Source organism: Cyprinodon variegatus, unplaced genomic scaffold, assembly GCF_000732505.1.
Source record: "Cyprinodon variegatus isolate N-32 unplaced genomic scaffold, C_variegatus-1.0 Scaffold122, whole genome shotgun sequence".
NCBI classification, from domain to species: Eukaryota; Metazoa; Chordata; class Actinopteri; order Cyprinodontiformes; family Cyprinodontidae; genus Cyprinodon; species Cyprinodon variegatus.
This window is the reverse complement of record NW_015150575.1, coordinates 1084403-1106678: the sequence shown is the minus strand read 5'-3', so window position 1 is coordinate 1106678 and position 22276 is coordinate 1084403. Positions and strand designations below refer to the sequence as shown.

General features: G+C 36.5%; 2 protein-coding genes across 3 annotated transcripts in view; both read right to left on the bottom strand.

Annotated features, from left to right (window-relative positions):
* The window catches only part of dut (deoxyuridine triphosphatase), a 10346-nt gene extending 7340 nt beyond the window's left edge, over window positions 1-3006 (bottom strand). Inside the window, exons 1-4 of one of the 2 annotated variants that reach the window (XM_015375614.1) lie at window positions 2819-3006; window positions 682-826; window positions 351-442; window positions 220-264 (exon numbers count right to left, since the gene is read on the bottom strand). In XM_015375614.1, the coding sequence (XP_015231100.1) occupies window positions 220-264; window positions 351-442; window positions 682-826; window positions 2819-2921 (385 nt within the window). In that variant the 5' untranslated portion in view covers window positions 2922-3006. Of the gene's footprint in view, window positions 1-219; window positions 265-350; window positions 443-681; window positions 1010-2818 lie in introns of those variants that run through there. The other variant, XM_015375615.1, reaches the window with a different exon arrangement.
* An 804-nt stretch (window positions 3007-3810) lies between these two features.
* Window positions 3811-21259, bottom strand: slc12a1 (solute carrier family 12 (sodium/potassium/chloride transporter), member 1). The gene is made up of 26 exons (XM_015375593.1): window positions 20313-21259; window positions 19460-19609; window positions 19153-19228; window positions 18499-18594; window positions 16921-17060; window positions 16718-16828; window positions 16511-16622; window positions 16247-16374; window positions 16076-16160; window positions 15766-15923; window positions 13772-13879; window positions 13564-13687; window positions 12710-12811; window positions 12261-12416; window positions 12078-12177; window positions 10399-10510; window positions 10090-10230; window positions 9444-9550; window positions 9254-9336; window positions 7771-7896; window positions 7047-7175; window positions 5365-5476; window positions 5156-5242; window positions 4909-5044; window positions 4758-4825; window positions 3811-4641 (listed from the first exon to the last, which is right to left on the bottom strand). The coding sequence occupies exons 1-26, from the start codon at window positions 20568-20570 to the stop codon at window positions 4506-4508; spliced, it is 3141 nt and encodes a 1046-aa protein (XP_015231079.1). The 5' UTR covers window positions 20571-21259; the 3' UTR covers window positions 3811-4505.
* Window positions 21260-22276: the final 1017 nt, after the last annotated feature.

The following is a 22276-nucleotide window of genomic DNA, read 5'->3' as shown; positions in this document are numbered from 1 at the left end:
TGGTGAGGGTTACGGGGGCGAGAAACGCAAAAGTAACGCAATAGTTACTTTTACTAGTAACTAGTTACTTTTATTGTGGAGTATCTCAGTTTGTAACTCAGTTACTTTTTGGGAGAAGTAACTAGTAACTATAAATAATTACTTTTTCAAAGTAACGTGCACAACACTGCTTGATTTAGATGATCAACAGAGGAAGCAGAGGTTTCTACCCAGACTTACCGCCAACATCGATAAAGTGTTTAGCTGCCAAGCCAGATCTTGGTGCTGAAAAAGAAATACTTACATTTAAATTTGCACGAGCTTAACAGGAAGTGAAATTGAGAAGCACAATCAGCAGCTTGCAAACTCACCAACTCTACCATAATGTCCATGGGGAACAGCAATCTGAATGTCTGTCTTTACTATCGCCTTATCCAGAGGACCGATGGAGTAATCATAAGCACTGTTGTGGCAAAAGAGGAGAAATTGGTTATCATACAGAGGCATTGCATCAGTTTATCTTGCATACAGCAGAGCAGAGCTTTTCATCTAAAGCTATGCTTTCAGCTTAACTGTGCACCCTCTGTGTGCAGAACATGCACAAAGTGAAATTTCTGTTAAATTCAAGGAGCTTTAGAAATAAAACAACGTGGTTGGAATATAAACAGCCATTTCCAAAGCAGGGCACATGTTGTAACTAACCTGTAGAGGTCATATCCAGCTGCTTTTGCAGAACCCCGTGTAGGAGCTGTGGCATGCTCCGATAATTTAGAAAATCTAAGCACATGTTTTTCTTCAGGCGTGGATTCTGTCTTTGCTCTCTTGGATGGAGAAACTGCAGAAGCATCTGTAACATCCAGGACCGGCATGATGGGAACGTGTACACAGTTTATAAAAACTCCCGAAATTATTCAACTAAAATTAATTAATTAATTTATTTGCAATAAAGTTCGCAACTAGCACTCTCATATATTTTTAACGAGCTTCTCTAGTCTTTGGCGGACTCGCTTTTCCCGCGCAGAGGAAACAGTTCACTCACGCTTCCGGTTTCCTTCTTAGTCGCAAGAAAGTTTAAGGTGCATACCGCCACCTACTGTACATGAGTGTTAAGCAACATTACCTTACATCAAATTCTATTTTCTTTAATCTTGTATTCTGTAGATAAATACTGCTTTCCTTAATCTGTGAATATCCTTTAAATTTTCCTTCATTTCCCAATATTCCTTTAAGACCCCATCCTTGGCCGATTCCATGTTTTTTTTTTTTATTCCCCGATAATTTTATTGAAACGAAAAATGATTCCATGTGTTTTTGGCCTAGTCGGATGTGCATCCCGTGTGTTTCTAAGTTGCTTGTGGAAAAATGTCTTGAGTCGTTAGTAGCGAGGAAACAGGAAGCGATTCTTGTGGGATGGAAGAAGGAAATAGTGAAAATGAAAATCAATTGAAGGGGAATCAAGTTCAGAACAGTCAAGTGATGAACCATCTAGAAATTAGAAATATAAAACAAAATGATTACACAGTAATATTCAAACTAGGCAATCAGGCAGACTATTTTACAGATTGGAATCCGGTTCAGTTAACAAAATCTATAAACTTGTAGGAGAAGTCCGATTTGCCAAAACCCTGTATATGTATAGTGCAGACTTGTTAATAAACTGCAGAGACAGCGCTCAACAAGGCAAAGCCATACAATTTCATTAGCTACAATGTCAAAATGTACAATCCTCCACCTCTGAGATGCTTCAAATGCCAAAAATTCAGACATATAGCAGCAGTATGTAAGGGCAAATGATGATGTGGAAGCTGTGCTGGAGAGCATCAATATGGAAAATGTGGGAAAGAAGTAAAGATTAAATTCTGCAACTGTGGTGGAGAACATACTGCTGCATATCAAGGGTGTGAATTGAGTTAAAGATCTGAAGAGATAAGAAAAGCAAAATTAGAGCTCGGAATAACTTATGCTGAAGCTACAAAAAAGAATCCCATCCTAGTCAGAAAGATCAAAACCAACAGTTAAGCAAATGTCAAGTTCAAAACCTCTGGAGCAATGTCCCAAAATTGCAGAAGATTCATTCATTATAAAACAGATTTTGTTCTTTTCATGGTATGAGTGATCAAATGTAGTGTTCAGACGACAAAGAAAACAGAAAAAATCTAAATAGTAGTGAAAGCTGCAGAAAAGTATCTTGAAGTTAAAGATTTAAACTGAGAAATTGATGGGAAAACGAGAAGGACCATCAGATTACTTACAGATAAATAAGAAATTATTAGAACGAATTTGATTATTTAGTATGTTGGATTAAATTACAGTTCGGAAAAATATTAATTTATTTTAATTTTTTTCTGGGGATGAGTCTTGTTTCCTGTTTAACTCCTTATCAGTTGGTGGCGGTAATGCACTTTAACTAATTTGCCAACCGCCATAAAACCTTAGAAGAAGAAGAAACGATGACGTATGAAAACACGATTTAACAACATAAGATCGTAATTATTTAACCCCATCACCCTCCAAACTGAGCTGATAAACAATTTTTTTTGTTTTAGAAAGCCGCTTTTATAACTGAAACGAATAAACTCGTAACTATCACGGCTATAGTTATTATGACGCTTTTTCATGTTCTCGCGATAATTAAAGCTGTAAACACCAAACTGCTTAGTATATATCGTTTATGACCCTGATTTATCTGAATATCATACTAGAATCAAACAGGAGATCTCGGGATCATACACTGTCAACACAATGTGTAATACAACACAACACAGAAACCAAAGCAGTCAGTTACAAGATGTTTGATAGACTAGCAAAGCTAGCTAGCAGTGTTTGCCATCGTCCTTGCCTTTGTTTTTAGAGCACATCTGCGTGTGAAACTGTTTTTCAGAAAAACGTGGAGAAGCTTCAAACACCGATAAGCATCGCTGAATGTCCTTGAACCTTTTCATAATTGGTTTGCTAATAGCTTCCGTGTAGTACACCTGGTTTCAACCCACATCTTGTCGGCAGACAACTCCTCCTACAGTAAGAACATGGTAAAGAACCTGAGGTCCCTAAATGCGTCTTCAGTTTAGCCCCGCCCCCAACGTCAAAAGAACGCAGAAAGTCTGTAAGATAGCGACTGGAAACGTATATATATATATGTGTGTATATATATATACATTTTTACTATCTTCACTATTTCCTTTTGCAGTCACATTTAATTTCACTGAAAATGATTGATATTCCAATAGCTGAATGTTTAATTATTTAATGTTTTACTTTTCAATTTTCGGCTTTATATTGTTGCATTTAACAATGTTTGATTTTACAATGCCAAATCTCCTTTTATGTGTCAATGTAAGTTGCCAATAAAGCTGTATACAACTTAAAATCAGTCAGATTTAATGTAGAATAAAAACAATTTTCAAATGTAATCTTTAACCCATTAGTAGCTGCTGCCATAATTTCCTTTTCATGTATTGGCCCTTTATCAACATCTTTGTATCTTTTTAAATTTCATCATTCTTTTTTTTTTTTCCTGAACACGATAACTCACTTATTTCGCTAAAACCACATTGTTCAGGGTAATATGCAGTGTTACTTTTTTTATACTCATTTTCAGATTATGGAATGATTGGTGCACTGTGATGTTCAAAGCTTATTATCAAATATCCTAACCCTACAATAGCATTCCTATATCCTTATTCCTTACCTGTCAGTGTTAATCTACTACTAATGTGCAAGAACAACAATACAAAAAAAATGTTTAACACTTTTTTATTTCAAATAATCCAATTTATTTACATATAATCACAAATGAATAAGTAAAAATATTCAATAGCAATTTGAGTAACTTAATTTTCTTCAAACGAAAATGTGTTTTGTGGTAGTGAAATGAAGACATTGAAGCAGCATTGGGTGGAATAAGTAAACAATATGCTATATGGTGTTTTTACTGCATTTTAGAATTAAAGAATGTGTACAAAAAGAATTAAACAAGTATAACTGCAGTGAACAAAGTACTATTATTAACTTACCCAGTATCAAAACCTATTGGTAATGATTTATTAAGCTTTTTGACTTAAAAAACGTCTACTCCAGTGTTTTATTTACATTTATATTACAGTCACTCTAACTACGCCAGCAGCGTCATGTGCCCGCTGGTTCTCTCTCTGGACTGAAATGGAAAACTGCAAAATTTCTTATTAAGCTCACATTGATGTTATGCTAAATAGTCAAACAGCAGCCTTAAACCTAACAGATAACGATGATGAACCGGAAACTGCTTCAATTCTTCATGAAGCAGTTCATATAACCGTCATTTTAACCAAAGTTCACACTCTTAACCCTCTATAATTCATGGTTATTATCTTGCATGTTTTTAAATTGTTTTTCTTAAATTGATAATCAGAGTATGAACACATGACTGATGTGGTCTGGAAGACTGTCTCACTAATATCACTGTACCCTTTATAAACATAGTTCAAAGTAATGTCTTTGTGATGCCCCTTCCAGCTACATTGTTCTTTGGTGTTTGGCCTTTGAGATGCTCAAGAGTAGAAGGTAAGAACGCTCTTGTGGTTGCCTCGGATGAGCAGTGTGGGTGGAAGGTCCTTTGTCAAGATGTCCAACCAGGCCATGTAGAGGAAATCAGAGATGGATCCCTTTCTAGCAATGGGCATGCTCCTGCAGAGGGTTAACCATATAGAAAAAATAAAACATTAAATAAGAAAATCTACTTTCCGTCATTGGATAAAGCATAGTCATTGAATAGAATCTGGACATCTGCTGCTTATACTTACACAACGATCAGATTGGCCAATTTGGAGTGTTCCTGAAGGAGTTCGTTTAGGCGTACTTGGAGGTTTGTCTGTAAAAGAGTATGATATTTTTATTTAATTAATAAAAATCAATTGAATTACAATAAAAAAATCAAATCATTTTTTTCCCCACCTTCTCTTCAAAACTGCTGAGCTCCGCATCAGTGATTTTCCAGGGATACTCCTTTTGCATTCCCTGCGCCTGATCCCTGCCTTTGGACCCCTCATGTAGACGGAAAGGCTCAATCATGTCTTCTAGTTTCTTTAAGCTGGATGGATGACAGATGAGAGGATGAGCTGACTTATATATATGGATTACTTACTGATTACTACCTTCACCGTAACTGTTGCACCATCCAAAACTGATGGAGAGCATTTACCTGTCATCCCTGGGTCTAACGTTGATATCATCAATGACGGTGATGTCGCTGCATTTAATTCGGAACTGGTGCAACAGGGACCTCATTCTGTGAGATAATGATGTAAGATTTTAAGCTTAGTTTAATTGCATGAAGATATTTTTATGTATCTTAATGTTGTTGTGAGAAGTCACTGCTACTGATACTGGAACATTAATTTGTTCACTCACTCCTGCTTGTCTATTTCAGTGCGTCCAGGCTGCCCTGCAATGAAGATCCTTAATTTGGAGTCTTTCCACTTCTTCCTGGTGCTGAGGATGTATGGGAGCAGCAGTGTGAGACCTGGGAGAATGAAATATAAGTTGATTGTTTTAAAAATGTAATAATTGTTCAACCTTGTGACATTTGTCCTCTTTGTCTATCCATACTGACCTATATCTTTTGGACAATAAAACATAGCTAAAGTTCTTTTTGTTATCTTGATGTCCTATTATATCTGTTTATCTCCAATAAAAAGGGACAAAGGGTGAATCTCATTTCCTGTTTCGTAGGAACCTTCCCTTCTCCTTATGCCTTGGCACAGTATGTAAACAATTCCCAGCATTGTGTTTCTTATCAACACATATATAATACCAAAGCTGAGATAATGAAAAATAAATATAGTTTGAAAAATATTTAAATTATTGATAAGGATATGCCAAATTGATCAGACTTCAAATGTATCCAATATATTTGAAGCATGCTGAGGATTAGTCCCACTGCATCTATGCTTATTTTAATCAGAAAATATATAAAAATATAATAACACCTTGTATATATATACAATATCAGCACAATACATCTGATTACACACGTTAGTAGTGCTTCTCAGACTTTGTATACTTCTTATCTCAACATTAAGGTCTTTAGACCTTACTATCAAGGCCCTTAAAATTGCACTGCAACAGGATGTGGTCTTTCTTTGTTTGCTGTGTTTCGTCTCTTTCTGCTTCCCGGCCTCTGCCTAAGTAAATGTTTCTAAAGCATTTACTGCATTTTTTGAAGAATAGCTATATTAGAGCAAGAGCTCGACATGGTTTGCTTGTATTGTAAGTACTGAGATATTACTGTGGCTAATTCAATTTACATCCTTGTAATAATATCTGTCGATCGATCTATCCATGAAGTATTTTTAAAATCGTACATTAACATTTAGAATATATTTAGCTTTTCAAGCATATTTGGTTAAAAATCCTATTTATTTCACTTAGCACTCCCCCTATTCCACAGCACTAAACATGTGCGAAAAGAATGATGGTTGTCTGCCTGACATTTAATTGAAATTTGGCTAAACCTGCAAAAAGATGAAGGATAAAAAAGCCAAAACTGCTAAAACCAAAGTATCTAAATGTTTTTTATTTCTATCTCCTGCCATCAGAGCGAGCCTCAAATGTTAAATTGACAATTTACATCTGGTAGTTATGGTAATAATTGATAGCTCTTTTTGGACTGAACATTTTCCCCACCTTGTTTTTAGTTACATTTTATCAACTAAATCTGATTCTTTCTGTCTTTCTGTTTCAGTATTCAGAAAAGATATGCACTGCAAAAAATATCTAAATATAAGTCAACATTTCTTCAATCATGTGTATTTACCCTTAATTTGAGTAAATAAGATTGCCAATGGAATGGATATTTTTACTCTTATAATAAGAGAAGTAGATAAAATGCACTTGAAATAAGATAATGCAATTGTTTTTTTCTTATTATTAATGTAAAATTGTCTTGTTCCATTGGCAAAGGCTCTCACTTGCCTCAATAATTCAAGAACAAATTAACTTATTATTCATTTGTCAGTGCCGATGAATCCGTCTCACTCAGTGAGACATGTAGCTTGCCAGTCCGAACGCTTTCCCTGGGTAGTAACACCTACCTCCATCATCAAACAGCCACCACACATCAGTGGTGCCTTTAGGCTGTTTCTTCTTAAAATGACGACTAGCCTCTATCAGCCTCTCGTTCATTTTGGCGACCTGCGGTGGAGGGGGCCCACATACCGACACTGTTAGAGAGAAAGACAGAACAGACAGAAAAATAGGCTCAGTATATATGTAAGGGTACACGGAGAGGTGATTTAAAAGGGAACAGTGGGGCATTTGAGGCAGACTGATCATTAACAGACAAGTACAGACATTTCTCAGGAGGATGAAGACTGTATACTAATGAGCTTTACAGTCTTGCCAGAATGGAGAACACTGGTGGTGCAGTGTGATGCAGAGACATAGATTGATAGAGTGGGAGGCTGCATGGACCCACTTCTATCTGGTTTTAAAGTTTCCTTTTAAAAGATGCTTCTCAAAGTGGAACAAATGGGAGCATATTATCGGATTACACCCACAGCAACGTCTTTAGTTGGAGCAGCTGATTCAATTACACCTCAACGGGAGTGAGGGAAAAAAGTTCCACAGAAAAAAGACGTGAGCCATTGACTTCATTTGTTAGATATATATTATTTTATCCCTTGATTTGAAGCAAATGAATGGAGGAGGGTTTTTACACATTTAGGAGTTATCCACAGATTATTTTTTATGCGTCAGGGCATGGATTAAGGGCTATCAGAGACTCTATTATTGCCATCTACTACAGCGGGTAGATACCTCTGGTTGTGAGTACTTGCTGAGATGACTTCCTGGACTTTCTGAAGAGTCCCTTGGCTTTTCCTCCATTTGGCATCATCTCATCATCCAAGGCATGTTGCTCCTTAGCTGCTCTCAGCATTTCCTCTGAAACATAACCAAATAAAACTTTAGTGTAATTAAGAATTATTAAGGAGAGCAAGAAAAGGAATGAGGAATATTTGTATAAATGTTGCACCTCCTGCATTTATCTGTCCCATTTAAACTACCGTATGTTTTTTTTCCCTATTCTTATTAGGTTCAGTCAGAAATACTGTACTTGCAGGATTTTTATGTCTCCTGCTGCGTGTCACTGCTAAGGTTACAATCTTATTCAGGGAACGATGCAATTTCTCAATTCAAAGGAGCCAAAGGGGAGGAAATCAGATGTTTCCATGATTTTCACAAGTTCCAATAGAACACCCCCGTTTTCCTTTCTAAGAAAGTGAAAAGGGAACAGGTGTGTCTGATCTGATTGATGAGTGGTAGTGGCGTGATTTGGAGAGAAGCTGCATTGGGTCAGCTAAAATGAAGAGCTTTGTAAAAACATTTTACAGGATTCAAAGTTCATATTTATCAGAGTCTTCACTGTTTTCCATGAAAACAAAAAGATAATTTTTTTTATAATACTTTGAAGACTGAATTATTGGAACTTCTTTTAAGACAGTGATTGACCTGGTAGTTGGAAATCGGGAATACACAAAGAGAAATGTATCATCTGATATTGTTTTATGGCATGATTGCAAGTTGTTGTTTTCTCTGGAACAAACCGATATAAATGTTCTGTAATCGACAAATCAAAGTTCTCTGACCAAAGTTCGTATCAGATTATTTATTCAAAGATATAAAAAAAAAACAAGACACAAGATTCAAGTCAAAAAATGATTACCGTACAAAAAAGATAAACAAGATTTTAAAGATTTTTTTTGTTTTTACTTTTTTCTTTATTTTATTTTCTATTTTTATTCGTACTTAAACAGAAATCTACACTCTCTGTGGTCCAATAAAACATTTTAATCCTAAGGGACAGAAAATCCCCATAACAAAATGTTTACGCTTATCTAAAAAAACATTTCCATTCATTATTTTAGTTTTTCAGTGTCTTTCCATCATATATGGGTAAACTTTGTTTTGTGTGAGGCGTAAAAACATTTTAGTTTCTTTCTCAACCTTTCTGCTATTTTTCCCCATTAATCTCATAAGTAAAGTTGAAAAAATTATTTCTTCCGGGTTGACCTGCACTTCAAATAAATATAAGCCCTCACTGTATTAAGCACGTAAACAACTATCATCTTGGTAGGTATACTCAACCTATGTTGCTACTACAATGTTGTTTAAGCAATTAAAAAAGTCCCATTATTGCAGTAATCTGACCTATAGACCAAAATTTATTTATACATGTAGATGATAAAATATCGGTGAAGGAAAGTGTGGATTATGAAACACACAGCTTCCTTATACTGACCTTCTTCCTCAACGATATGTGATATGTCCATTCCCTGTTCCATCCTTAGCACCGCTGTCCCATACTCAAAATCAAATGCATCGCTGCCATAAAGAGAAGCAGTTCATCAGATTATCATGTTGATCTTTTGGGTATTTGAAACTGCTGAGGGTGATTTCACATTCTTTGCTTGTTTATTTGGGATACTTACTGTAGTATCCCCACATAACCCTGCACTGCTTCTGCTTCTGCAGTCCTCCAGTCTCTCTTAAAGCCAATCATTAATGTGTTGGGCTTCAGGCGGCCAAGACCAGCAGCCTGCGAGAGAAACAAAAACTTTTGTAAAACCTAAGCTCAGGACACAGACACCTTGTTATAAGATAAGGAGGTCTGATGAACTTAAAACTATTTCCAAATATTCAAAATGTTCTTTATATGAGAAGACCAAGTCTCTGTTTTACAGCTAGAAGTTATGACCAGAGAAGATAAGTCTCTGTCTGCAGGGACTTATTCAGTGCAGCGTTAATCAATTATAGCCTTTAATCTTCTGTGCTGTTTGAAGAGAGCAATCCTGACAATGAACAGTGGCCTTATCTCCAGAGCGTGATAGTTAGAGCCATAAGAATGTCTCATTAACTCCCTCCTCTTCTACCTGTTTCTTCAATGTCCTGACAAGTTTCTCGAGGCAGGTCATTACAAAGTAATGCTCGGGCAGTAAAAACAGGGATACACACTTCTGCACATCTGCCACATTCCTGTTATATGATCCCACAGGTTGCATATTATTGTAGTGGAAAATTTGTGTCACTTGTTTTCGTTTTCCTTCATTTTCATATGTAGATGACGTCCACACTGACCTGCAGCAGAGTCTCTGCACCTTCCCGGAAATTTTCGCAGGCCACAGCGGCATAAAAGGCTTTGCGTTTTTTCTTATTGAGCCACAGCTGGTTCTTTTCCATCCCAGCGTTCATCTCTGGTAGGACCTCTGATCTTGGACCCTTAAAAAGTAAGAAACAGAGTTGGAAAAAAAAAAAGACAAAACTTTAGTTTCCTAAGTTAATAGATTTCTTTACTCTGTAACTGTTCGATGTTCTATTAGTTGTGTGAAGTCAGCACTAATGCTTTTTATAGGCTTTGGTAAATAAGAGACTGCAATAAAAACCTACCATCAAAACTTCACAGGTGATACAGAGTCCATAATTCTTGGTCATGGAGTGAGCCAGATCTAGGAGAGCAGGTCTGGCCCGTGCTGATCCAGTTAGAGCCAAGATCTGAGGCCTGAGTAAGAACAAAAGCTGTGTCATTATTATTCTCCAGATAACCATGATGTCTCTTTACCTGCTAAGTAAATCAGCACGTTTATTCACAAACATAACTAATCAATGTTGATATACACATCTAGTGTGAGAAGTCGTTTTGTGAAGGACATTGCTTTGTTAAATGTCTATCTGGCTATCGGAGCTAAAAATAGCTCGGATAGCCCTTTGTTACAAAGTATGAGGAATATGATTTCTGCAGGAAAAGCACATAAAACAAAGAGGAACAAAAAGTTCACCTTGGTGGCCCGATATTAGACCCTAATACGGAGGTCTTTAACAGGGAGTCTGCAACCCCTAGGGAATCCATGGAGGTATTCGCAAAAGTTTTGGTTGATTAGACTTTTTTTTATATATATACCGTAGTAAACAGATAAATGGAGGCAGAAGATGTCTTTCAGTCATCAATACACACATTCAGCGACACACAGGAGCTCTTTCAAGCTGGGCGCCGTTTTATTCACAACACCTGTCCCATCAACCATGAATCAGATTGAGAAATACTTTAATAATCCCAGGGAGAAATTACTTTCGTTATATGACACCTTCGGTAATAGAGTGACTATAGGACCAGTTTGATATAACACAGTTTCATGCAATATATTTATAATTAGGGGGTCCCCGCTCCATCTCGCCATCAGTTTAGGGGTCCTTGGCCTGGAAAACATTTAAGACCCCTGCCCTAATAGATTCAAATAACATTGCCTGATCTGATCAATATTCTTTTTAACAGTGGCATCAAGATGCTCTAAATGAGAATTCAACATGTATATGAGATCCTCTGGCTGCTGGTGAGTAACAGCTCTTCCATACAATCAGAGTCGCCCTCACTGCTAAAAGGGGTCCAGCTTCATAATAACAACTGTACCTAATATAGCAGCCAGCAGAGGTGGTTAGTAATTAGTTACATTTACTATGTTACAGTTAGTGGAGTAACTTTTTGACAAAAATGTACTTTTAGGAGTAGTTTCACTGAGCCATAGATTTTACCTTTAGCTGATTTGTATATTTATAAAATATTGCAGCTCTTACTTGAGTAAAATGTTTGCTACTCTGTCGTGAATAACTTAACTGAACAACAAACATGCTTGTTTTAAAATGGAAAATGCTCCAAAAAGACAAAGCTAATGTTTATTTCAAAATTATCGTTTTTTTTTTTTTTTTTTTTTCTTTCGCAAACAAGCTAAATTGAACCTTCCATGAAATCTAAAGGTCAACTCAATCAGAGTAAGGAGCAAATATTTTCACTGGAGCTACTGGTTTCATATGTTTTCTCAGTTACATTATCTGTTTTAATTGTATTATAGTCTATAAAATACCAGAACACATAACTTTACATTTTAGTCAATCTTTATTACATCATTTTAAACATCAAATGTTCTGATTAGTTACTTAGTACTTGGGTATCCTTTTTAGCAAATACTTTTTACTCTTACTTCAGCAAAAAAATATGATAAAGTAGTTTTCTACTCTACCCACTTCTGGCAACCAGTGAGTGTAAATGGAGTAAAGGTGCTGCATATTTTTACCTGAAGTTCTTGACATGATCTTCCACACCGGTTAGAGATAAAGAGTTGCTGACGGCACTAACAAAAGTCACCGCCTGTGTGGACGATCCCCAGTTCACCTCTGCAGAGTGGGTTCATTAGAGGTTAGTTCTACTGATATTTAAATGATCCCTGAAGAGCTTTTCAGCCTACAAACATGTTCACCTGGTTTCTTGACTGTGACGTAAACGTAGAGCAGAATTTCAATGGCGTATGTGAGAAGAGCAGCCCACCAGTTGATGACAAACATGACCACGCAACAGAGCAGGGCTCCCAGCAGTGAGAGCCACATGTTGTAGTATTTATATGCAGGTCTCCAGCCTAGGAAAAGCATGACAAAGGATTTCAAACTCGGTTATTTGTTCTTCTCCTTAAAAGTAGCTGTAAACAATATATTAATAATATAGTAAAAAAAAATTTCCAAGTGTTTTATTGTCATTAAACTGTCACAAGTACAGAGCAACGTAATGAACTCTCTGGATTTAACCCATCCCCTTGGGGACCAAGGTTAGGGCATAAGCCCTATGCCCTAACCACTAGGCCGCCATTCCCCAAATGTGTATAAACAAACTCATAGTCATTATATTGAATAAAGAATTTCATATAAAACTCACCTGGAGACTTGGCGTAGGAAGCATGGAAGCAAGAGAAGTTGATAAGAGCGTAAGACGCCAGGAAGAAGTTTGAGATGATCGGAGCAATGGTGTTCAGATTACCTGTAAAAATAATTTAAAAAAAGATCTAAAAAAAATGTGTATAGGAGCTTTTGAATTAAACAGTGAGTACACCAGTATAATCATACAGTAATTAAGGAATAAAACTGCCTCTATTTGAGGTGTTTGGTACTGGCTAATGTTCAGTCCCAGAATAAATGGCAACATTATATGAAGAAGAGATTTAGACATTTAGCTAAGTTAAGAGCCAGCGCTACAACAATAAGATGAAATGTTTTTTTTTTTGTTTTTACTGATTTAAAGTATCTGTGGGAATCTCAAACGATAATAGACTTCAATTCCTTCTTAGTCTTTTTAAGAGGAATGATCTAAGAAACTGAAACAATATTCAGTGGAGGTTGTCTAGTTTGTTGCGCTCAATAAAAATCTTCTTTCTTTAACAGCGTAACAAAACATTTTTTTAACTCGAGGCATCCATAAAAGTTAAAATGCAACCATCTTCACATTTATAAGCACACCTGCTGGTAAAGGTAAAAGAAAATATATTTTTTTTTATTGCAAGAACATCATCTCACAGCGAGATATACTGGAGCTTTCTATTAATCAGTTTCAAGATGTTGGAGCTTCTTTTGCATCCTCCTTGTAATGCATGATCAGAGGAGTAATCTACAAGTAATAGGAAAAATACTACAAGTGGGATTTCAGTTTTACCAGGTGTGCTAAAAAATGACAGTAGTATAACATCAGTGTGAGAATGTTAAGATGTTTAAGTAATGCCCAAGCCCCTTACTGACCAATGAGAATAAAGGCCACAGAGATAATAAATGTGAGGACGTAGCCAGGGATTGGCTCGTTGTTCTTTCCGTATCCTTTGGCAAAGAAATGCAGAGCTGTGTAGATGTTGTCTTTACACAGAGCCTGGGGTGAGACGGAACTTTGATTAGAAATGTTGATGGCAACAGAACTACCTTTTTTTTGCAACTCAAAGAAAAAAGTTGTTACCTGGAAGACTTTAGGAGCACTAACAAGAGAGGCCAGGGCAGATGAAAGTGTGGCTGAGAAGGTTCCTGCAGTGATGAGGTGACCGAACCCAGACACCATGGTCATAACCTAAGTCAAGGGTGATAATTAGAGCGCGTCATAGTTGAACAAAGCATTTTTGTTCTCAATGAAGATGAATTAACAATTTTTTTATATGGAGGATTTTTTCCATCACGCTTATCTCAAATGAGGTCGCAAGGGGTGCTGGTGCCTATCTCCAGCTTTCTACGGTCAAGAGGCGGGCTACACCCTGGACAGGTCGAAGTCCATCGCAGGGCAACACAGAGACAAACAGGTCAAACAACCATTCACACACACACTCACACCTAAGGAGAATTTAGAGAAACCAATTAACCTAACAGTCATGTTTTTGGACTGTGGGAGGAAGCCGGGGTACCCAGAGAAAACCCATGCATGCACAGGGAGAACATACAAACTCCATGCAGATAGACCCCCAGGCAGGGAATCAAACCCAGACCCTTCTTGCTGCAATGCGGCAGTGCTACCCACTGCGTCACTGAGCAGCCCTATATCTAACCAATATGGTAATAATACTTTAGAACATCCTGCCAGTCAGATAAAGGTGAGATTCCCTGCTGGGGTTGCCAACTGTTCCTTAAGAAACTGGCCAACTAAAAATACATAATGATGAAATGTACACTGAAAAAATTACTTTTTGATGCAGTAAACTATTAGAGTATTCGTCATAATTTCTACTCTGTATTTTTAAGCTTCAGTAAAAGCTAGAGTTTCTGAAGTAAAATTAAACCTTTTTTTATGTAATACATGGATTTTGTGGAAAGAGTAAGTTTTACTTACATTTCCTTATACTATTTAAATGTTTAATAGCAGTATGCACATAAACCTCAAAATACTACATAAACTTTACTCTAAAAATGTAGCATTTTGAATCGCACGCACACCACATGCACACTGTAGCTCACAGCAGGACTGCTTCTGCTCTGTTTCCGTCATTTTGCAGGGTGCTACAGTATTGCCAAAGAATGCTCGCTGCTAATGGGACTGATAAATTCCCTGAACTTGGCATACCCTCCCACTTTATGCTACACTTTTGACAGAAAATGGATGGATGGATTCCAGTTAGACGTCAAATTTCTGTTTGGCCCATGAAAGATTGGGCAATTTAATACAATATGGTATATAATGCTTTGTTAAACTGTTTAAAATGAAAAAGAAACTGTTTAATGTATATTAAATGTATAGACTATTGGATAAATTTATTAGGTAACATTTGTCAAAAGAAAACTGGCAATGATTACCTAATATTAGTGAGTAATGTAACATAATGCAGCAAAGTAAATCAATATTTGAAAAACAAGAAAATAATCAATATCTTCTCAATTACTTCATAACAGCAAATATTACAGGGATTTAATATTTACTTAAAATATTAAGTAAAATGCTTTTTGTGCCTGTAAAAATCAAGAACACTTTTCTTAGTTTGTTTAAATAAATCCAACTTACAACTTGGATGTAATTAAGTAAATTTTACTTAATTTCTTTACAACTGTTATGTCTTATGTTAAGTAAAATTCACTTGATATTGGCAAGCGAGTGTTACTTGATATTGCAGCATTAGACTTTACCTAAATCATTTGCATGCAAATACTTACAATGTATTTTTTTGACTAAATCTTATAAGTTGTTGTTTTTTTAGTGTATTTTTGAAGTAATAATTGTTTGGTCGCTTAATTTCATCTTTTAGAAGGTTTATGACATTTTTCTTAATGTTGTCCCCTCTTGGCCCTCCGTAGTTCCCAGGGGGGAACTTTGCATAAATTCCTTGAAATCAAGCTTTTGCCTAAAATGCTGTTTTAGATTTTAGAAGACACACAAAAAAAGAAAGATTTTTAAAAATGATAGAAGCTCACTTTCAGGGAATCATTAATAAAACTAATTACAGTTAAGCAAATATGTTAGAAAGGTTTCCATACCTGGAAGTTGTTCATCAAGCCGAACTTGCATGGTTCTGTTTCGCAGGAAGTAAAATCATAGCCCAGTTCACAGGCCGCTACTGCTGAGCCGTTACAAAACGTACCGGGAATAATGAGGTCGGTTGTGTTTCCTGTGGCATCTCGGACGACAGTACCAGCTGACCATGAAAAAAGGAAACACATGTCTTGCTTAGAAAATTTTCAGGGCAAAAGTTTTGTGATCTTATCAAATAAATCTCAGTTTGTTGAAAGAAATAAAGAAACATTTAAGCACTGTTTGAGAAAGGATGGAAGAGTGCAGCTCACTTACAGACACAAAGGGCCACAGCGAGGTAGGTGACACCAGTAATCAGGATGGCTAACAAGGTACCTTTGGGTATAGCAGCCTGGGCATCCTGTAAATTAACATATGGTATACGTCAGTTTGAGAAAATCTAAAACACACTGACTTCTGCAAGAAATGTCTGTATTTAAAGGTTACCCTCAAATCTCCAGAGATGTTAGCTCCAGCCAAGATACCGGTTGCCGCAGGGAAGAAGACAGCAAATACTGAGAAAAATGTTTCCCCATCCCTAAAATGTGGTCTAAAGTTCTCCATAAAGATGTTTGCTGTTTGAGAAAAACAAACAAGAAAAGTTTAACAAAAATATGTGAAAAAGAGGATAGAGTTAGTTTAATACTACTCGTAATAAGTTCATAACATCTTTGTGATAAAATGGGATTAGGAAAGAGGATAGGTTCTTACTTTGATAGCCAAAAAATCCCTTTGACTTCTTGTCTTCTGTTGGGTTAAGGGCTGTTCCTACAAACACATTCACTATGGCCACCAGCAAGATCACAAGTAGAACGATTTGTGCCTGTGTCAAAAAGAAGTGTTTTTTTTTAGTTAAGTTTGGATCTCTTACAAAAAAGGTCCAGCGAACCATCAAGAAGCAAATTGTTACCGCCTCACCTTTGCCTCCCATTCCATTCCAGCCACAGATATGCCTAAGAGCAACAGCACCGTAATGCAGCCAATGATCCTGATGTCATTCAGCTCATCCACCATCAGATGGGCATATTCCTAAGTGCATCAAATATGAGATAAATACATTCAGATATCTTGAAATCGGTCAAGTTTTACTTTGCTCATCTCTTCATTGCAACATTACACACCTTGAGTAAATCCACCACTGTTTCTGCAAAGCCCACCACATACATGGCCACAGCCACTGCATTGGCGAAGGCAAAAATGAGACCAATCGAGCCTCCGAACTCTGGCCCCAAACTGCGAGATATCATGTAGTAAGCTCCTCCTGTTATGGCAAAAGTAATTTTAAAGGATTCCATTTTAGTTTTGGTGAATTAATAATTTTGGTTGTTGTTGTTTTAAAACCATTGTGGAAATAAATGATACTACAAGGGAAGTAAAAAAAATAAAATAAAAATACAATTATACTGATAAAAAAAATAAACTCATAGAAACAGAAAAAGAAACAATCTGATTCTTCAAAAGGAGCAAAAAAGGAAACAAAACAAAAAAACAAAACAAAAAAAACAAGTGAAGTTAGTTTTAAGCTGATGCAATTGGATATTTAAATAAGTACTTAAGTCATCAGCTCTGTCAGCAGTGGAATAAACAATTTGAATATAGTACTTCTGTTTGCATCATCTTTAATATGCTTCAAATCATTAAGATAACTTTGTATTTAATTAGAAATATCCTTTACACAAGTGGTGATACAATTATGGATGATTGTGAGAAAGTCTCCAGGCAGTCCATACCAAGCATGGCATTGGCCAATTTTAATTGAAGACTAACTCTGACTGACTCTAGTATGTTTTAAATAAAGTGGTTGCAGCCAGGACACAAAACCAACAATATCATTGATCAGAGGGTATTTTTTTCCTGAGAAAACAGCTTAGATATCTCAGGAATGCTGCCAAGAGCTTATCTCTTAATATAGTGTTTCCAGCAGGTAAACTTTGCAAATATTTTATTCTAAATGCTAAAGATGCTTACCATAAGGATAGTCACTATGTTAAGAATGCATTTTTCCCATAAGTTGCATTTTGTGTCAAATTTGGAGAAAGCTTTTTCAACAATTGCTCTGTTAGGGTATTTCAATCAGAATTCAATTGCTTACATTGGATAGTTTGTAATATTATTCAATTAACCTAATTTTCATTTTGTCAGCTGGGACTGTATATTTAAGATCAGGAATGTTTTAAATGACCAGCAGTCTTTTTGTCTTATGTTTGCTTTCTATGTTGCTGACTTATTTTAAACATTTTAGTTATCCTAGTGAAAGGTTCAGTCCGCTGAGGTTATCTGCAACAGAACCACATGCTGTATTTTTCTATATATAAAGGTACATCTCAAGACCGATATCTGTAGTGGATGATTAATCACCACATTACTGATTGATTGATTTTTATGTGAGAGCAAGGTTGTAAAAAAGCGAATAAGATTGGAGAAGGTGACATTCAGGTGCCGTGTCTAGCCTTTGTTACTTCATCAGCAAACATTGTCCTGCTACTCATTTGATTCTCCCACTGAAGCATTTTGTGTCACAGAATGTGTGTTATCTTATAGAATACATATATAAAGAATGTTTTACTTGCTTAAGCTGGCTGCCGTAGTTATGCTATGAATAAAATACCAGCATGGAAGGTTAGTCAATATCTAATCTCACTTATCTCGTCAGAGTTCCTTTCTAAATATGAAATGTAGCAGCCGATTCGCTGACCTACCTCCCCTAACGATCCCGTTGGTGCAAATGGCAGACATGGAGAGGGCTGTGATGGTGGTCACCACACAGCTGAGAGCAATGACCACGATTCCCAGACCTGAAATGTAAACATGGTTTCTTTAAATATTAGAGTGAATTCCACTCCATCCAATATGTTCAGTAAGTTGAGAATAAAACAGTGTGTTATCTGAAAAATGGCCTCCTTGATCTGCTGGAGCTTCTAGTAATAGCTCCTTAAATACATTCTTAAAGCGATCTGTCTCTCAATCAGTCACACATGTTTGATAAAGTTTGCTGATTAGAAGACATGTTTGACCTTTGCTATAGGACTCAGAGATGGCAATGGAAATTGACAACTTAAAGTAAAACCAACTGTAGTTTTGACATATGGGATTTTTTGGCCCCTTCTTTAGCTATAAATATTAACACGACTTTCTTACTGTTGTTTATGCGTAGGATTTTTACATGGAGAGTAATAAAACAGTTTGCATTAAGCCAGAATTATATAAAATGGTCGGAGAGAATTTCCTCAAATAATGCAAAAGCTTTAACCTGGTCATTGGCTTGAAACAGCAAATAGAAAAATACATGTTGATTGTATTTCCAAATTTTGTAAAGAATACAAATGACCAAATAAAATAAATTTTTCACTCACCCCAACCTGCCTGTCCAAAAACCCATGACAGGCGGATGAAAAGCATCACACCCCAGATGTTTAACATACATCTTACCTGCAAAATAAAGCAGCAATTTAACATAGATTAAGATTTTTTTTTTATTTCAGCCACATTATATCTATTTTATTTTCTCTTACCAACCAATAATCATAAATATATTCACAAACTAATGTAAATTAGCCCAAGGCTCTGGTTTTGAAGTTAGTAATGCATTCTACATAAAACACTCTTAAATGTAAATGTTAATGGGAATATCCAGAAGTAGCTATTCAGGAGCAAACTTACCAGAACTCCCCTAATCCAACCAAACTTTACTGCTCCTTTTTTTTCATCAAGTGGAGCTGCAGACTCCAGATCATCCGAAGGGAATCCTTCACTATCTTCGCTCCTTTCGCCATCATCTGTCACCGTTTCGGGCACAGAGATTGGACCATTCTATTGAAGAAAATTTGATAAAATGAAAATTTGGGAAAAATGAACTTGAGTCTCTCATCTCTCAATATAGAAAGCCCTATAAACATCTGTTCTCTGTGTTTTTATGATGCAAAGTAACTTTATCGGTCAGATTTCTTAGACGGCTTGGACTTTAACTCTATATATTTGGATGTTGCTTGATTGCTTAAAATAACACTAAATCAAGCAGTCTTTTACAAAGCTTAAACATCAAAGTTCCAAAACTGCCACTCCGTAAAGATCCACCATTTTTGTATCCATTCACAAACGATTATCTAGTCCAAAAGCTATAAACCTAAATGAACCATGGCCTAATGTCTTTGGCAATAGGTTCAAATAAACAGCAATAAAAACAAATAAAGTGTGTCAAGTGTGCTGATGCTGTTCAGTTCCAGAAATAACATTTTATCTGCTTTCTGGTTTAGTTTTACAAGGTTAAAGATAAAGAGTTAGCCACTGACAGACAGAGATGCTTTGGTAAAGTTTTATGATTCAAGCAGCGTCATTCACTCGCTGGAATAGCTGTCTCTCAGAAGCAGAACTGAATTTCCTGTTCTTATCGTAAGATAGTTTTAAAGTAGGAGATTTCAGAGACAAGGGGGAAAAGACAACAAGAAAAAAAGACATGGAGAAAGGAATTCAGATAAAATGTTCTCAGGCATCATGAGAACAGATGTGCACTTACCTTTTGAAAAACATCATGGAGCTCCTGCAAGGATGGCCTGATAGCTCGGTGACCACTCACACTGCCGGCGTTACGGTAGAAGTTAATGTTGGGCACTCGGTCTAAAGTATCATGACCGAAAGCACTGATTACTGAGGGCCTGATCGTCCGATGGTCGTCGTTGGACAATTCTGTCTCTTCATAGATCGGAGGCTCATCATGGTTGGAATCAAAAGCTGAGTTGACATGACCCTCTTTGTTTGACTTCCGCCTCTCCATTGCAAATGCTGGAGATTCTTAGAGTTCAAGTGTGAAAATAATAAAACAGCTGTCTTCAGAAAACCAACAATCAAATAATGGGTGCAGATCTGAGAATCAGGGTTCCTTGAGCATTGAAGCAAAAGCTACACAATGACAGGATTTAAAAAGATCTCCTCTTCTGCGTTGAATTTCTTGTGCATGAAGCTGCCTACTAGTCAACGGCCTACCTTTATACTCATGGTCATACACTGACTGCCAGCTATTGGTCAACTCCTTGGATCAACCCTCAGAAAACTTAACCAAGGGGGTCAGATATGTCCTCCATCCTAGGGGACATAAAGGCGTTGCTTAATCATTAACCAAAGTCATAAACGGCAAGAGAAAGATAAAGGTGCTCATTGCCCGAGTTCTGGAAAATTGATTACTAATATTATATGCTGAATGGCACATGTTGTTCTATGGTTGCACTTTATGGCACTGTGAGTAGTATTTCCTTAGATCTAGAGGCTCTTTGCATGAATCACTGGGAAATATAAACATATGAAGATTTCCACTAGAAAAACGCCAAGACATTACTGAGGGACAAAGTTTTAAGGTTTTATGTCAACTAAAAACAGATCATTTAAAGCATATATCAAACAGCTCTTATTTCTGTCTATATATATTCAATATGCTCAATAAAAAAATGAGATAAAATCAGGGGGAGTATCCTGACATGTAAGAAAATATTGGGCTCATAATAGTTATATAACTGTCTAAATAAATGTCTGTAATGGCTCTCCTATCCACATAGATTTAGAGAAGAAAGGCAGAGGGTTAGCTAATGCAGACGAAATGGCAGCATTCAAGAAGAAAATGAGAGTTAATAAAAGACCAAAAATTACAGGAATATGCCGGAGGCACTTCACATGACTTCTAAAGAGCCATTAAAAGACCTCTTAACAGGTAAACTTCCTTATTACTGATACACCACAGTGATTTATGCATGCAGTGAAAGCCTGACTAATGGCTTGAAATCTGACCTTGGCTGTATTGTTTGCTGACAAAAGAAACACGCTCCAGCATGTGTTTTTATGTATAGGCTGAAAGAAGACAAACAGCAGGGCTCATCAGAATTTAAACAAAGCTGGAATGATTCCCTGCAAACATTATGGTGCTGCAAGAGTTATGCTGAGGAGAGAAAATTGTCAACATATGATAGACTAACTGTTCAATCACAACTTCTAACATTTATCTTCTCAGTCATATCACAACAGGTCATTTTTCAAAATCTGGATTTTTATGCTCTGCTTATGCCTGCCTGTTTTGTGTCTGCACTGAGCAACTATCTTTATTGTCCTAAAATTAAAAACTAAGAGGTGTGGTAGGAATATGTTCTCAGCCCCCCTGAGTCAATAACACATTCTGAGATGGATGTTATGAAGTTCTACAGAGGCCGGTTAAATGATCTATTCATTTGATTCAGCTGCATTGGATCAAAGATTTATTTATAAGGAGCTGGACAATGGCTTTTTTATTACAGGAACTTGAAACCGCTGTTCTGAAACTTTAACTGCTGATCTAAAACTTTAACTGCATCTCTGGCTGTAAGTTTGGGGTCCTTGTCCTGCTGAGTTAAACTTCTACTGCATTTTAAAGCATTTGAAATACTTTTACAGACTTTATTTCAAAAATACAAATAATCTACCAACTTTACCAGCTTTGCTATGACAGTTAATTAAAAT

Excerpts from the sequence above, each read along its gene's own strand:
- slc12a1 (XM_015375593.1), bottom strand. The coding sequence starts at position 20,570 with ATGGAGAGGCGGAAGTCAAACAAAGAGGGTCATGTCAACTCAGCTTTT. Across the intron at positions 15,924-16,075 it reads CGCTGTGGCCCTTTGTGTCT|CTGGTACTGTCGTCCGAGAT; the intron begins GTAAGTGAGCTG and ends TTTCATGGTCAG. Across the intron at positions 5,477-7,046 it reads GTGGCTGTTTGATGATGGAG|GTCTCACACTGCTGCTCCCA; the intron begins GTAGGTGTTACT and ends TCATTCTCCCAG.